The sequence below is a fragment of the Pyxicephalus adspersus genome, chromosome 2 (assembly GCF_032062135.1).
Source record: "Pyxicephalus adspersus chromosome 2, UCB_Pads_2.0, whole genome shotgun sequence".
NCBI classification, from domain to species: domain Eukaryota; kingdom Metazoa; phylum Chordata; class Amphibia; order Anura; family Pyxicephalidae; genus Pyxicephalus; species Pyxicephalus adspersus.
Genome location: NC_092859.1, coordinates 2929686 through 2943956, shown reverse-complemented (window position 1 = coordinate 2943956; position 14271 = coordinate 2929686). Strand labels below are relative to the sequence as shown.

Below are 14271 nucleotides of genomic sequence, written 5' to 3'. Positions count from 1 at the left end.
TGGGAGGACCAGAATACCGAGCAGAAGACTGGCCGCTTTTCATAGACAGTTCCACTCAAAGTTTGAAATCTGTTTTATTGCATAATGGCAACTGCTATGCATCAATTCCAATTGGTCACTCAATATACCTTTAGGAAGAATTTTAAAATATCAAAATGGTCTTTGCTATCATGAACACCAGTGGTCCATATATGTTGATATAAAAATGGTGAACTTCCTACTTGGACAGCAAAGTGCATACACAAAGTTCCCATGTTTCATCTGCTTGTGGGATAGAAGAGCAAAGCAGGATCACTGGAAGAAAGTGACATGGCCTCCAAGGGAAAACATGAAAAAGGTGCAGCGACATCATTCCCCCTACACTAAACATAAGGTTAGGATACATTAAGCAATTTGTTAGAGCTCTGAACAAGGACGGTGATTGCTTCAAATACATTTGTAGATTCTTCCCTGGATTGAGTACTGAAATATAAAAGCAGGAATCTTTGATGGAGCCCAGATTCGGAAACTGATAAATGATGGAAATTTCACAAGTTACATGACTGATACTGAAGCTTGTGCCTGGCACAGCTATGGCATGGTTGTCAGGAACTTCTTGGGTAACCATAAAGCACAAAATTATGAAGAACTGGTACAAAATTTAAACTTTAAAAATGTGGGTGCTACTATGGGTGCTACTATGAGCATAAAGGTATCTCCATAGCCATTTGCAAAAATTTCCAGAAAACCATGGCGATTTCAGCAAGGAACAAAGGGAGAGGATCCATCAAGATATAAAGATGATGGAAGAAAGGTATCAGAAGGGATAGACACATGATGGCAGACTACTGCTGGAGCCTTCAACGTGATTGTCCTGATTATCAGCATAAAGGAAATCATACAAACTGAGATTTTCAATGACTTCTTTGTGATTAGTTTTGTAAATATACTGGATAAAGAATATATTGACATTAAGTATTTCAAAAATTTAATTTTGTATATGTAGGCATATCTACTTTATTTTTGCCTAATTTTCAGGTTTCATTAGTTAAAAACTAGAGCCAATCTAGCAAAACCAATACATTATGTGGAATCTGTGCATCAAACATAACCTAAAATGACTTTAATCTGAAAAGAAAATGTTTGTTGGCCAGTGTGATATATGCTAGTAATATATTAGCTCAAACTAGTGATGGCTGTAAGGCGGCAGATTACCCAACAACTATTTTCATACGAAACGTTAGGGATTGAAGAATCCAACGGGGATAATCTTATGAAATTTTGGAAAACAATACTATGCATAAGCCATTAGCTAATAATAACTGTACCAAGAGATAACAAAAATAAATACCAGTTCCTGAGGATGAAGAGTAGATCTTGCAGCCTTAGGTCACTATGGTGTCTCATGGTGGGTCTTGTGGGGCACAATGCGAAGGATCTCTTCCTCACCAGTTGGCAGTCAGACAACACTGGAGGTGTCAGGAGCATAGGGAGCATTGGCTAATCAGAAAGATTCACTTGTGGAACTTCAAAGGTACCCAAAACGTTGCCCAATTGTTGTAAGGTAACTGAAATATAAAAGCAGGAATCTTTGATGGAGCCCAGAAACTGATTAATGATGGAAATGTCACAAGTTACATGACTGATACTGAAGCTTCTGCCTGGCACAGCTATGTCATGGTTGGCAGGAACTTCTTGGGTAACCATAAAGCACAAATTATGAAGAACTAGTACAAAATTTAAACTTTGGGTGCTACTATGAGCATAAAGGTATCTCAATAGCCATTTGCAAAAATTTCCAGAAAACCATGGTGATTTCAGCAAGGAACAAAGGGAGAGGTTCCATCAAGATATAAAGATGATGGAAGAAAGGTATCAGATGGGAGAGACACATGCTGGCAGAATACTTCTGGAGCCTTCAACGTGATTGTCCTGATCAGCAGCATGAAAGGAAATCATACAAACTGAGATTTTCAATGACTTCTTTGTGATTAGTTTTGTAACTATACTGAATATATAATATATTGACATTAAGTATTTCAAAAATTTAATTTTGTATACGTAGGCATATCTACTTTAATTTTGCCTAATTTTCAGGTTTCATTAGTTTTCTATGAAGTTATTATGGAGGTCATTATTTCAAAAACTAAAGCCAATCTAGCAAAAACAATACCACATTTGGAATCTGTGCATCAAACATAACCTAAAATGACTTTAATCTGGAAAGAAAATGTTTGTTCGCCAGTGTGATATATGCTAGTAATATATTAGCTCAAACTAGTGATTGTTGTAAGGGGGCAGATTACCCAACAACTATTTTCATACGAAACGTTAGGGATTGAAGAATCCAAGGGGGATTATCTCACGAAATTTTGACCAACAATACTATGCATAAGCCATTAGCTAATAATAACTGCACCAAGAGATAACAAAAATAAATACCAGTTCCTGAGGATGAAGAGTAGATCTTGCTGCCTTAGGTCACTATGGTGTCTCATGGTGGGTCTTGTGGGGCACAATGCTAAGGATCTCTTCCTCACCAGTTGGCAGTCAGACAACACTGGAGGTGTCAGGAGCATAGGGAGCATTGGCTAATCAGAAAGATTCACTTGTGGAACTTCAAAGGTACCCAAAAAGTTGCCCAATTGTTGTAAGGTAGCCGATTTATTCCCCCTGTTTGAGATCAGTTGAAAGGAAAAAAGCCCCATCTGTACTAATCTAAAAGTGGTTTCAAAGCAGGTCGGAGCACCAAGGTGTTGCGGGAGAGGTTAGTAAGGAAGAGAATAGGTCTGTTATCGATGGTAAATTCCTCCTGCAATCTAGTTTCCTGCATGATTGATTCTTAAAGTTGGTAGGAATGAATGTGGCATATTGTGTGTTGTGTAGACCCTTGGGGTCAGTGGATTCCAGGAGGCCTCGGATCCTGATCTTGTTAGAGCTGCTGCGGTTCTGCAAATCATCCTGTTAATGCAGAAGTGGTTCGAGCAAGATCGAATGCTCATTGAGGGTATGTGTATGTTGTTGTACATGGCTACAGAGGTTTTCAGTCATCTGTTCAACCACCTCTATTCTAGATTCCAGGTCTGAATGAAGGACATTAGGCTCAGAGTGAAAAGAATCCTGAATTCATTGAAGGTAAAATGAAAAAGTTAACGTTGGTAGGCAGTGACTTGAGGTGTGCATCGTGGTCTCATGCGTCATTGGAATCCATGGAAGCCTGCATTGAGCTGTGGAAGCGTTGAGATTTTTTGTCAGATCCTATTGGAGAGGTGAAGTAGAGGCAGGTCTTTTCTGTAGGGAAACAACTGGGTCCAGATCCACCTGGGTAGCATGGGGAGGGGAGAGTCTGGTGTTAGGACTGTCTCCATTGGCTGCTGATGGTTGTAAGCCAGCAAAGAAAGTCCCATTTTCACATTTTTGTGAAGATTGACTGTTAGGTTTCCTTTTGCTCATGGTTGAGGCCCTGGAGTATACACTATGTTATGTATGGGAATCAATTCTAGCTTTCACATTTTTACCTTAAATGTCATAAACAGAGTTTTACAAAATCCATTCAACCATTCACGGATTTAGCCAATTCCTCACTCAGGAGTGATTCTCTCTAAAATTAGAATAGTTTCTCAAAGGGAAAATCCTAATTGTTAGCTTAATAAATCTCAAGACATCTCTGTCCCAAGACATTATTTCCATTATGCTGGCTGGTAAATCAGACTATAAAGCTGAATAAATCTCAACATTTATTTAGTGATTTTGAACAATGGGAAGCATTTAGATACAAGATTTGAAAATCTACTTAAAATGAATAAATTGAAGGTATTTTATTTATACTATCATATACGAGTGCAGCCAAATACAACCAGACCAAAAATGTTGATTTTCTGAAAGACCCAACTAAACAATGAAAGATGAATGTAAAGGAATTGAGAATAGGCACAGGAAATTATTCTACTGATAAATCTTCCTTGTATCAGCTGGACAAAGAATCATTGCCTTTAAGGTTATGTTTTTGTACACCCAAAGACGATTAAACAACTAAGTGACCCATAACTAGCCAGGAAGTAGTATATGAATCTTTACAACTGTACAGAGCTGTGGAGGCATCACGAGATTGGTTCAATATCTTTACAGCCTCCTGCTAAATTCCATTGTGGACAATTCTACGGGCTACATTTGTCTGAGAGTGGTTTTACTCTTGCTTTAGAAATATGCCCTCTTAGTCCCTGGTGTGTGTTTTAGGACAGGAAATAAATAAAAACGCTCCTCAACAATACACCCAGAAGAGTGGACCTTCCTAATGAGGATACAAATAGTAATACATTTGTCACGCTTTATTGAAAGCTTTGAAGTTGTACATGACTAGTAGGGATCAAAGGTAAGTGTAATCATCTGGAAATGCCCAGATACAACCATACTTCAGTTACTGAATTCATCCTTTTGGGATTTGAAGATCTTCACAGTTTTCAAAGTCTTTTTTTTCTTTTTCTACTTTTATTATATCTGGCCACAATGATTGGGAATGTCCTCATCATTGTGTTAGTCACAATGACTCTCCTTCTTCACTCTCCCATGTACTACTTTCTCTGTCACCTTTCTTTCTGTGACATTCTGATCAGTACAAATGTTGTTCCAAACACTCTACAAGTCTTTCTAAGAGATGATTGCCACATTTCTCCTTTGTCTTGCAAAATGCAATTGTATGTGTTTGGTGCTTCTGCTATTATTGAGTGTTGCCTTTTAACAGTAATGTCATATGATCGATATCTAGCCATCTGTAACCCATTGCACTATTCATTGATTATGAAAAACAGACTTCCCATGTTCTTGGCTATGCTTTGCTGGTTGGCTGGTTTACTTCTTGCTATGATTACAGAACTTCTTGTGGCTCAATTAGACTTTTGTGGTCCAAATACTATTGATCATTTTTTCTGTGACCTCGCCCCTCTTCTGGACCTTTCTTGCTCGGACACAAAAAGTGTTGAAGTTCAAGTATCCATTATGGTTATTGTAATCATTATTACTCCATTAATATTTGTCATTGTTACATATATTTGTATCTTTACATCAATTTTTCGGATCTCTTCCACCCTTAGCCGACAAAAGGTCTTCTCAACATGTAGCTCCCATCTGGTAGTTGTGTTCACTTATTATGGCACCCTTATAACAATTTATATAGCTCCTTCAAGAATCTATTCACTAAACCTCAACAAAGTGTTATCTCTTTTTAACACAAGCTTGACCCCACTTTTTAATCCAATCATATATACGTTACGGAATAAGGAAATAAGAAATGCCTTCAGCAAAGCTATTTTAAAAGTCTTTCAGTAAAGTCTTATAAAGTCTAAATTTACATTAAAATACATGAATACTAAACTAGGTTATTTTCTGGTTCTGGATTTGCTAGCTCATACAATCGTTACATCAGAGTATTTGCAGTATAAATGTTCCTATTGTTCAAATACTCCGCCACATGGGAAAATGGATATAGCATGTGGGATCAGATCAGACAATCCAAAACATACCGCATACATACTTAAACAAAAGATGAATGCTCAGCTCCATATTACTTCAAAACATTATCCTTTAAAGAGTCCTTTAAGTTTTAAAAAGTGAATCTCCTAAATCTGCCTCTCTGCCTTCTTCTTTGTAAAGACTCCTCTCCTATACTGATATTATGAACAATGTGAACATCACACAATCTCTAGTAGAAACAGCGCACTCATTTCCTGCCTGGAAGGTGTTCTTTATCGTCTATCCTTTACCCATTCTCTATCCTTTCCCTCATCCTTTTTAGTCATTTATTTTATATCCTTTAATACTGGAGGCTCTGCCTTTGTTTTTTGATGTTTTCATGAAGCTATGTACAGCAACCTGTCAGATATCCCCACCAGCCATGATCTGCTATAAGGCATTAGAATGAGAGTGCTTTTGGTTAATACTTCCACCCATTGGATTTGGATAATATGCAATTTTCCTGCATTGCTAATATTTGGACCTTCAGTCTATTATCTCATAATGTACGTCTCTACCTTCCCTAGGTAGCCATACAGCGAAACGCGTCAGGAATGAGACGGATGCATTTAAAATTTGATACCTTCACATCAATGCATTGGTTTGCTGAATTTAATTCTGTTAACATCATGATTTGTATTCAAGTGTATCATTTTGTTTGTTTAATACACAGTACAATTCATTACTGACATTATTGTTTGCCACCAAGGGGCATCTCTGAGTATTTGCTTTTTTATTCTTATGAACAAATCTTTGGGTTGGCAAAAAAACATAGGTTCTTGGTATCTGTTCTATCCCTTAAATGTAAATACACAAATCATTCAAATATTAAAAAAAAAACAAATTAGGGCATTACAGTTGGCTCAGTGGTTAACACTCTGGCCTTTGCAGCGCAAGGTCCCAGGTACAAATCCCACCTAAGACACTATCTGCAAGGAGTTTTTATGTTCTCCCTGTGTTTGCATGGGTTTCATCAGGGTAATCCGGTTTCTATCCACATCCCAAAAAACATGCATTTAGGTTAATTGCCCCCCCCCACAAAACAAATGTTGTCCTTAGACTACATTAATGACATATGACTATGGTAGGCACATTAGATTGTGAGCCCCTTTGAGAGACAGCTAGTGATATGACAATAGACATTGTAAATCGCTGCATAATATGTTGGCACTATATAAATATACATGCTAATAATAATATTAATAATTATCATTCAAATTTGGGATGAGAATAAAGCTGTAGATAGTGTTGAGGTTTTCACAATAAATATTTTCTTTACCTAATAGCTTTGGACTTCTCCTTTACCATTTAACATCCTATACAACTGTATTTATGGCACATAACTAATAAACAGAATACATTTTACTTAAAAAAAAAAAAAAAAAGTCTTCCTTGTTTTGTTACTTACTTGCACATTATGGGTCCAGAACTGAGCATGTAATTTAGTTAAGTTCTGCTTTAAGCCTCAGTGAAAATTGAGACAGAGGTTTACATTTGACCTTATTCTCACATTTGATAAGTGGAGTTGGAAGCTTGGATGGAAATCAAGCACAGATAAGACACGATAGACAAATACAAATATATTTTAATTATTTTAACTTTTGTCTTTAAACTGCAAGAAATGAAATACCTTTTGTAACACAATATCAGTAAAAGAAAATCTAGTTTGCCTAAAATATTGATGCATAATAATAACATAAATGGGGGGCCCAGATAGTCGCTCTGCTCTAGCTTTTGAAGCCAGCACAAATAACAGAGCCCTATATCGCTGTGGAGAGACTTACTGATCTGTTTTTTTCCCAAGTTCCTGTCAAGCAGTTTACCAAGAACTGCATGGTAAAGCAAAAGGGTCCAAGGGGGTCTTGGTGGCTTAAAGATTTCTTCCATGCTTCAAAACCCAGGTCCAAGATAGGGCCCATGACTCTGCATACACGCAGATTACACGCAGGCATCCTGGGACTTCTGCTGCTGGGAATTTCACTCCCCGCTCAACCCTCTCCAGCAGTGCCTTAGTACGTGATGTCTATTTAAATATATAAACTTCTGAATTAATTGAAGATAACACTCAATGAACACAGTATGACACCAAGTCAAATAATACAGAAGCAGGAGAAAGGGAGATAGAGGAGTAGCGGCTCTTTAAGGCAAGAAGAAAGCTAACGTTACTTAAAATACTTTATTTCATTCACTAAAATATATTTATACAAAACAACACTTATAAAATGTCTATGACAATATAGCCATAGTTCACTAAAATACTCTCACATGTACAATGTCCAAATATGGGTCAATAAATATCTTACACGACGCGTTTCACTCTAAGCAGGCTTCCTCAGGGGATTTTTTGAGACCCTAAAGAGATCATATAGATATATATTTGTACTGGAAAATCTAATAAAAAGGATTTTTCTCACAATCTTAAGACATAGATATGTATATATATATATATATATATATATATATATATGTAGCCTTGGCTCACCTGGTATATTGACCTCAGGGGAAGGAAATGAGAGTGGAGTCAACCGAAAATTCAAGCAATGGGAATAGTACAATTGAAGGCTCTATGAAATATGAAAATAAATATGAAATATGATTGTAAAAAGTGGTAGTTATAATAAGAGAAAAGATTAAAAAGAATCTAGGGAAAACAAATAATTCAATCTTACTTGGACAGTTGTCTTGTAAGATATCAAGGTAATTATTAACCAATTATTGATGAATTAGAATGGCCTCACTATGAATAATAAATGGAAAGTGAAGAAAGTGGTATCCTAGAATTATTGATTGTTCTGTAGGTAAGGGATACAAAGTAAATAATAATTGGGGGTAATAGGGATTATAATTAATTTTAATTAATAAAAAATATTTAGTAAGGGAACTCCCCTTATAAGGGGAGTTTGATGATGAAGAAGGAGGTACAGGTTTACGCTGAATCTAAATGCCAAGGTTTAACATTGTAAACTATGTTTAAAAATTCCTAAACCAAAATCCTACAGTATTGAAGATGAAAAAAGCTCACTCGGTTTTTTTAAATTCTTCTATTCTAAGGTAGAGTCTGTAGAATATTAATACGTAAAATTCAGTATAGGATTGCAAATTCAACACGTGATAAAGTATAATTAATGAGAAAAATTTATTAAAAGCATACCCCAGATGGTATCAACTTTTATGGAAAATTTGGAGAATACTTTTCAGTATAGTAAGGATATCCCAGGTAATAGGTTGGAGAGGATCAACTCCAACCCAATCTCCAACCTAATGAACAGCAAATATCGTCTCCATAATAAACTATGTAGAAGATATTATAATATTGACGACATCCTCATAAAATGGACAAGGTTCAAAGCCCTTCATAATGAGTTCTTCTGTAAACTACAAATAAATACATTTAACCTGACTTTCACAACGTTTTGCAGCAAACCCAAAGTTCCATTTTTGAACATGTTTCTATATACAACAGACAAGGGAAATATTAATACAACTCTCTTTGGAAAAGACACCGATCTTACATATAGTCTACATCCAGAACCTCTTAAGAGAAGTATCCCGTTTAGTCAATATATTAGACTCAGACATAAATGTTCTATTGATGATGGCTTTGAGCTGGAACAAAAGGTTTTTCAGAAAAGACTACTTGCAAGAGGCTATTGTAACAATCTTTGTAAAAAGGCCTATCAAAAGCAAAAAAGTCGTAGCTCTGTGTTTTGAAACAAAAACCAATACCTCTGACAAACTGGTTAGGTTGATTACTAAGTTTAACAATTAACATAAAGTAGTCTTGAGTATCTTAGCACTGGCACAATATACAATCCGATCCAAAGACATTTAAGTTTCTACATCCATATTCATCTATTACTTACAGAAAATCAGCTTCCTTGAAAGACTATTGGATATATCACAGGTTACAAGACACTTTTAGATTTCAGTTAAATGTATGTACCTTCTTTTTTGGCTCTAATTAATATCATGATATGTGGTAATTTTATTGTACACTATCTAAGGTTAAGGTGGACTATGTTAGAATGTTTATTACTTGATTAAGGTTGAAATGATTGTTAAATACTATTTAGGCCCATATATAGACTTTGCTATAATAGGCTATATACTGGACCATTATCTTATCATATAATTGTATTGCAAACTTGGTTTGGTGGAATGTGTAGAATGGTGAACTTGATGGTGTATAACATTTAGCTTGGTTACCTTGTATAGAACTGAGTTACTCCAATTTGATGACAAGTCAATTTTCTTTAATTAGCCTAATATGGCTTTTCTTTTTAATGAAATATATTTTATATTATACACTTAATATTCACATTACAGTTTGTACACCAAATTAGCACACATAACATTGAACATTCTTAGTGCAATCATTATGATTCTTGCACCCTTTCAAAAAAACATTTAAAACACCCCCATTTAATGTTTGTAATCTTTCTTCTTCTTTATCATAAATATTATTTTGGTTTCCCCTTTTAAATTTATTTATTCTTACTAGTATCCTAAAATATTTGCCTCTCCCATGGATGCCTTACGGGAGCACCCAGTCTTGGGTGCGTCTAGGGATCTGACTACCTCTTCCACAAGGGGGAGGGGGGCCTGAGTTCCCCCTTCTACCCCCTGTTTGACTCAGCCGTGCTGAGCTGATCAGGACCCGCTTGTCCGGAGGCTAACAAAAATGCCTTGTGGCAGATGGCAGATAATTTTCACAGAACCTAATATTCAGATAAACGTCTTTATTTCCTAATCCAGCTAAGGCATCGTATTTCAGCTGATAAACGCACTAAACATCTGGGAAATGAATTAATAATTTAAATATCATAAAAAATATGGTTTATATGAACAAACATCAAAAACCTATATGTTCACAATATGTTCTAGGAATAATAAAGGTCACTGAGGAGGAAACTGAAGATAAATCGAAAACAGAATTAAAAGGGAAGTCTTTAAATGGGGACATTTATTCCAATGACAGCTAAGAGGAGATATCTTCCACATAAAATGACGCTGAGAATACTTTAAAAGCCCAACTTTTTTTGAACATAAGAATAATAAAAACTTCTGTTGAGTTACCATTGCTGACCTCAAACTCACTGGCCAGATGTTAATCTTTCTTCCGTGCCTATGGCAGACGGGTTAGACATAAAGGAAATGGTGGCCATTGGAACAGTAAGTCACAGATAATAATATTGGAATTGCTATTTTTTTTATATCTTTTAATCAGAATAAAATAAATACTAGCAGGTGTGAGCAGGATATCTATAAACATCTGATACACAATATCTGATTTATACAGAACAAAACTTGAATACAGTGAAACCAAACAAGATAGGTATGTAGTCAAGGCTAGAGCCTGGGTCAGAGAACCAATGTTCTAATGATTCATAGTTATGGACTAAGTCAAGTCAACATAAATGCAATCTGAAAATAAGGAAGCAGATAAGAAGTGCAATCAGAATGGAATCAAGAACAGATACTAGGATCAGGAACAGGCATACAATATACAATGTATCTGAACTTTTCATCCTACCTTGAACATAACCAAAAATGTCTGACTTCTATTTTGCAACTGTTGTATTCTTCATCTGGTGCCTCATTCCCTCTATTGTCCCGTCCTAGCAGTCCGAGCTGATTGATGTCTCTACATAAGGCAGTGTAGCAGTGGGTGAACACACACACATATTAGGGAAGCTATGGCCACAAGCTCATAGGAAAGGAGGAGATGTTAAGTAGCACTGCAAGGAAAGGGTTAGCAAAATGTATTGGGACTGGAGAAAATAAAAATGTGCCATTTCCGCTGGGTTAAAAGACCACCACCCCTTACAAAACCAGCCTGCAACCCATCCCATTCCCAAAAACATGACCAGCAACCCACTCACACAGCTCACCCCATTGGGAAATCCATTCTTCATTGGCTCCTCAACCTCTGCTTTCATGTCTCTTTACCCCCCCCCCCCATTTTTATGAATTAATAATTTAAATATCATAAAAAATATGGTTTATATGAACAAACATCAAAAACCTATATGTTCACAATATGTTCTAGGAATAATAAAGGTCACTGAGAAGGAAACTGAAGATAAATCGAGAACAGAATTAGAAAGGAAATCTTTAAATGGGGACATTTATTCCAAAGACAGCTAAGAGGAGATATCTTCCACATAAAATTATGTGTACTCACTCCTGTCTGAAAAAAAGCCGGACGTTGAGAATACTTTAAAAGCCCAACTTTTTTTGAACATAAGGATAATAAAAACTTCTGTTGAGTTACCATTGCTGACCTCAAACTCACTGGCCAGATGTTAATCCTTCTTCCATGCCTATGGCAGACGGATTAGACATATAGGAAATAGTGGTCATGTGGAACAGTAAGTCACAGATAATAATTAATATTGGAATTGCTATTTTTTTTTATCTTTTAATCAGAATAAAATACATACTAGCAGGTGTGAGCAGGGTATCTATAAACAACTGTTACACAATATCTGATTTATACAGAACAAAACTTGAATACAGTGAAACCAAGCAAGATAGGTATGTAGTCAAGGCTAGAGCCTGGGTCAGAGAACCAATGTTCTAATGATTCATAGTTATGGATTAAGTCAAGTCAACATAAATGCAATTTGAAAATAAGGAAGCAGATAAGAAGTGCAATCAGAATGGAATCAAGAACAGATACTAGGATCAGGAACAGGCATACAGTAGGTATGCCATGCCAATTTTCACCTCTTCATGTACAAATTTCTACAATACTCTTAAACAAGGGTGCACACTCATGCTCTTGGGAATCTTACATTGTACTGTATACAATGTACCTGATTCATCAAGCAGAATCGGATGATCGCTCGCGCATTTGTATTCGCGATCAGAAATCGTACGCCGTCGCGCTATTCAGCAACTGAAAAAGCTTGCGGCCGGAGCTGCGCATCTCCAGCAGCTTTACACTGGCGAGCTTGTATTAAAAGTCACTGTTCCCCTAAAAAATCGTTCTTTCTAATGGCACACATATTACCCTTAGCCCTAAAAAAAAATGTTTGCGCTGGTTAAATGGTTTAAACATTTATGTGCGCTAAGAAAAAAGCATATTTTTAAATCACTTATTTCTTTCCTGTTAGGCAAGATATTGTAAAGGCAGGAATCCGGCTGGCAGTGAGGAGGCGCGTTTACGAGCACACTCGAGTCCGGACCGAGGTAAACCGCGCTCGCTGGCCGCGCGTACTTTCGCGCTTCCAGCGAGCGCGGATTTTATTGATGAATCAGGGGCTATGTATCTGAACTTTTCATCCTATCTTGAACATAACCAAAAATGTCTGACTTCCATTTTGCAACTGGTGAATTCTTCATCTGGTGCCTCATTCCCTCTATTGTCCCATTCTAGCAGTCCGAGCTGATTGATGTCTCTATGTCCCAATGAAAAGTTATCACCACACAGCCCTCTCTCCACCCCTACACACCAAACTTCCATCTCTATCTCCATAGAACACTTCTAAGGCATTGAGCACTTTTAAAACCCAACAAAACTCAAGAGGCATCACAGTGTACAGGAGTTGTTGACTGAGGTCAAACAGGAAAATCTTTGGTAGGTTCCCTGCCCAGCAACACAGCAAAAGAACACAATTATGCAGAAACTTCTGGTCATGCTCAATGTTGTTCTACCCCCTACTCCTTGTTTCCCCTCGTTTCTGTGCTTGGATCAGCTGCTTCAGATTCACATAAGGCAGTGTAGCAGTGGGTGACCACACACACACATATTAGAGAATGGCCAGAAGCTCATAGGAAAGGAGGAGATGTTAAGTAGCACTGCAAGAAAAGGGTTAGCAAAATGTATTGGGACTGGAGAAAATAAAAATGTGCCATTTCCGCTGGGTTAAAAGACCACCACCCCTTACAAAACCAGCCTGCANTAGAGTATAAAGATTCTGTTAAGTCCTGCTCTGTATTGAATGCTCCCTGATAGAAATATGACAAGCAAACACAAGGCCTCTGTTGGAAAATTTAGGTACAATGGAAAAGAAAATTGGAAAATATACAGTAAGTTCTTATGATATGATTCCTGTGTCTCTATATACAGAACAGTTATTAGGCATCATAAAAATTTACTTTACATGTAATGATTCTGTTAGTGTTTGGCTTGATGATTCAAAATAAGGAGTAATTAGGAGCTCTTTGAGTAGTTCCCCCCAATGGTAAGGTACAAAGCATTTATTAAATTCAAACATCAATTATCGGGGAAAGGGGAAGGATAGAGGAGGGAAAAGAGAGGCTTTTAAAGGAACTGACTATAACTGATAAAAATATGAACTTTATTTTGTATTTATCAGTATACACCTAAAATCCAATCAATTTCTGTAAGAATACAATACATACAATGTGGTTAAAAACAACTGAATATGGTTGACTCAAAATTTTGTTTATACAGACAGCTTTGTTAGATATTTTTGTTAGATATTTTCCAGGTCATAAACCAAGTCTTATACCCGACGCGTTTTGCCTAGATTGGCTTCATTAGGGGATATCAGAGATAGTTGAACCCAAACTACAGTGTTTAGAAGAGGAGAAAGAACATAATGTCACTGGTTTGTTCTATAACTGAGTAGTTTGATCATTTATCAGTTGACCGAACCCTTTTATAGGTTTACATGATATACATATAAGCATCATACAAGGTTCAAATTGTGGATAATCAAATACATAAGATACAATATAATGATAATGATAAGAAAATGGCTTCCAAATATTTGGCAATTGTTCTTAGTTGATTTAAACTATATATGAAGGAAA

The 14271-nt window shown here is 36.5% G+C and overlaps 1 protein-coding gene and 1 pseudogene across 1 annotated transcript; both read left to right on the top strand.

The window, feature by feature from the left end:
• The first annotated feature begins 4371 nt into the window (after nucleotides 1-4371).
• On the top strand, nucleotides 4372-5304 carry LOC140322018 (olfactory receptor 11A1-like). The gene has a single exon (XM_072398682.1). It carries the CDS (start codon nucleotides 4372-4374, stop codon nucleotides 5302-5304), a length of 933 nt encoding a protein of 310 aa, XP_072254783.1.
• Nucleotides 5305-10614: 5310 nt separating this feature from the next.
• Nucleotides 10615-14271, top strand: part of LOC140322012 (olfactory receptor 6X1-like) — a 6648-nt pseudogene continuing 2991 nt past the window's right edge.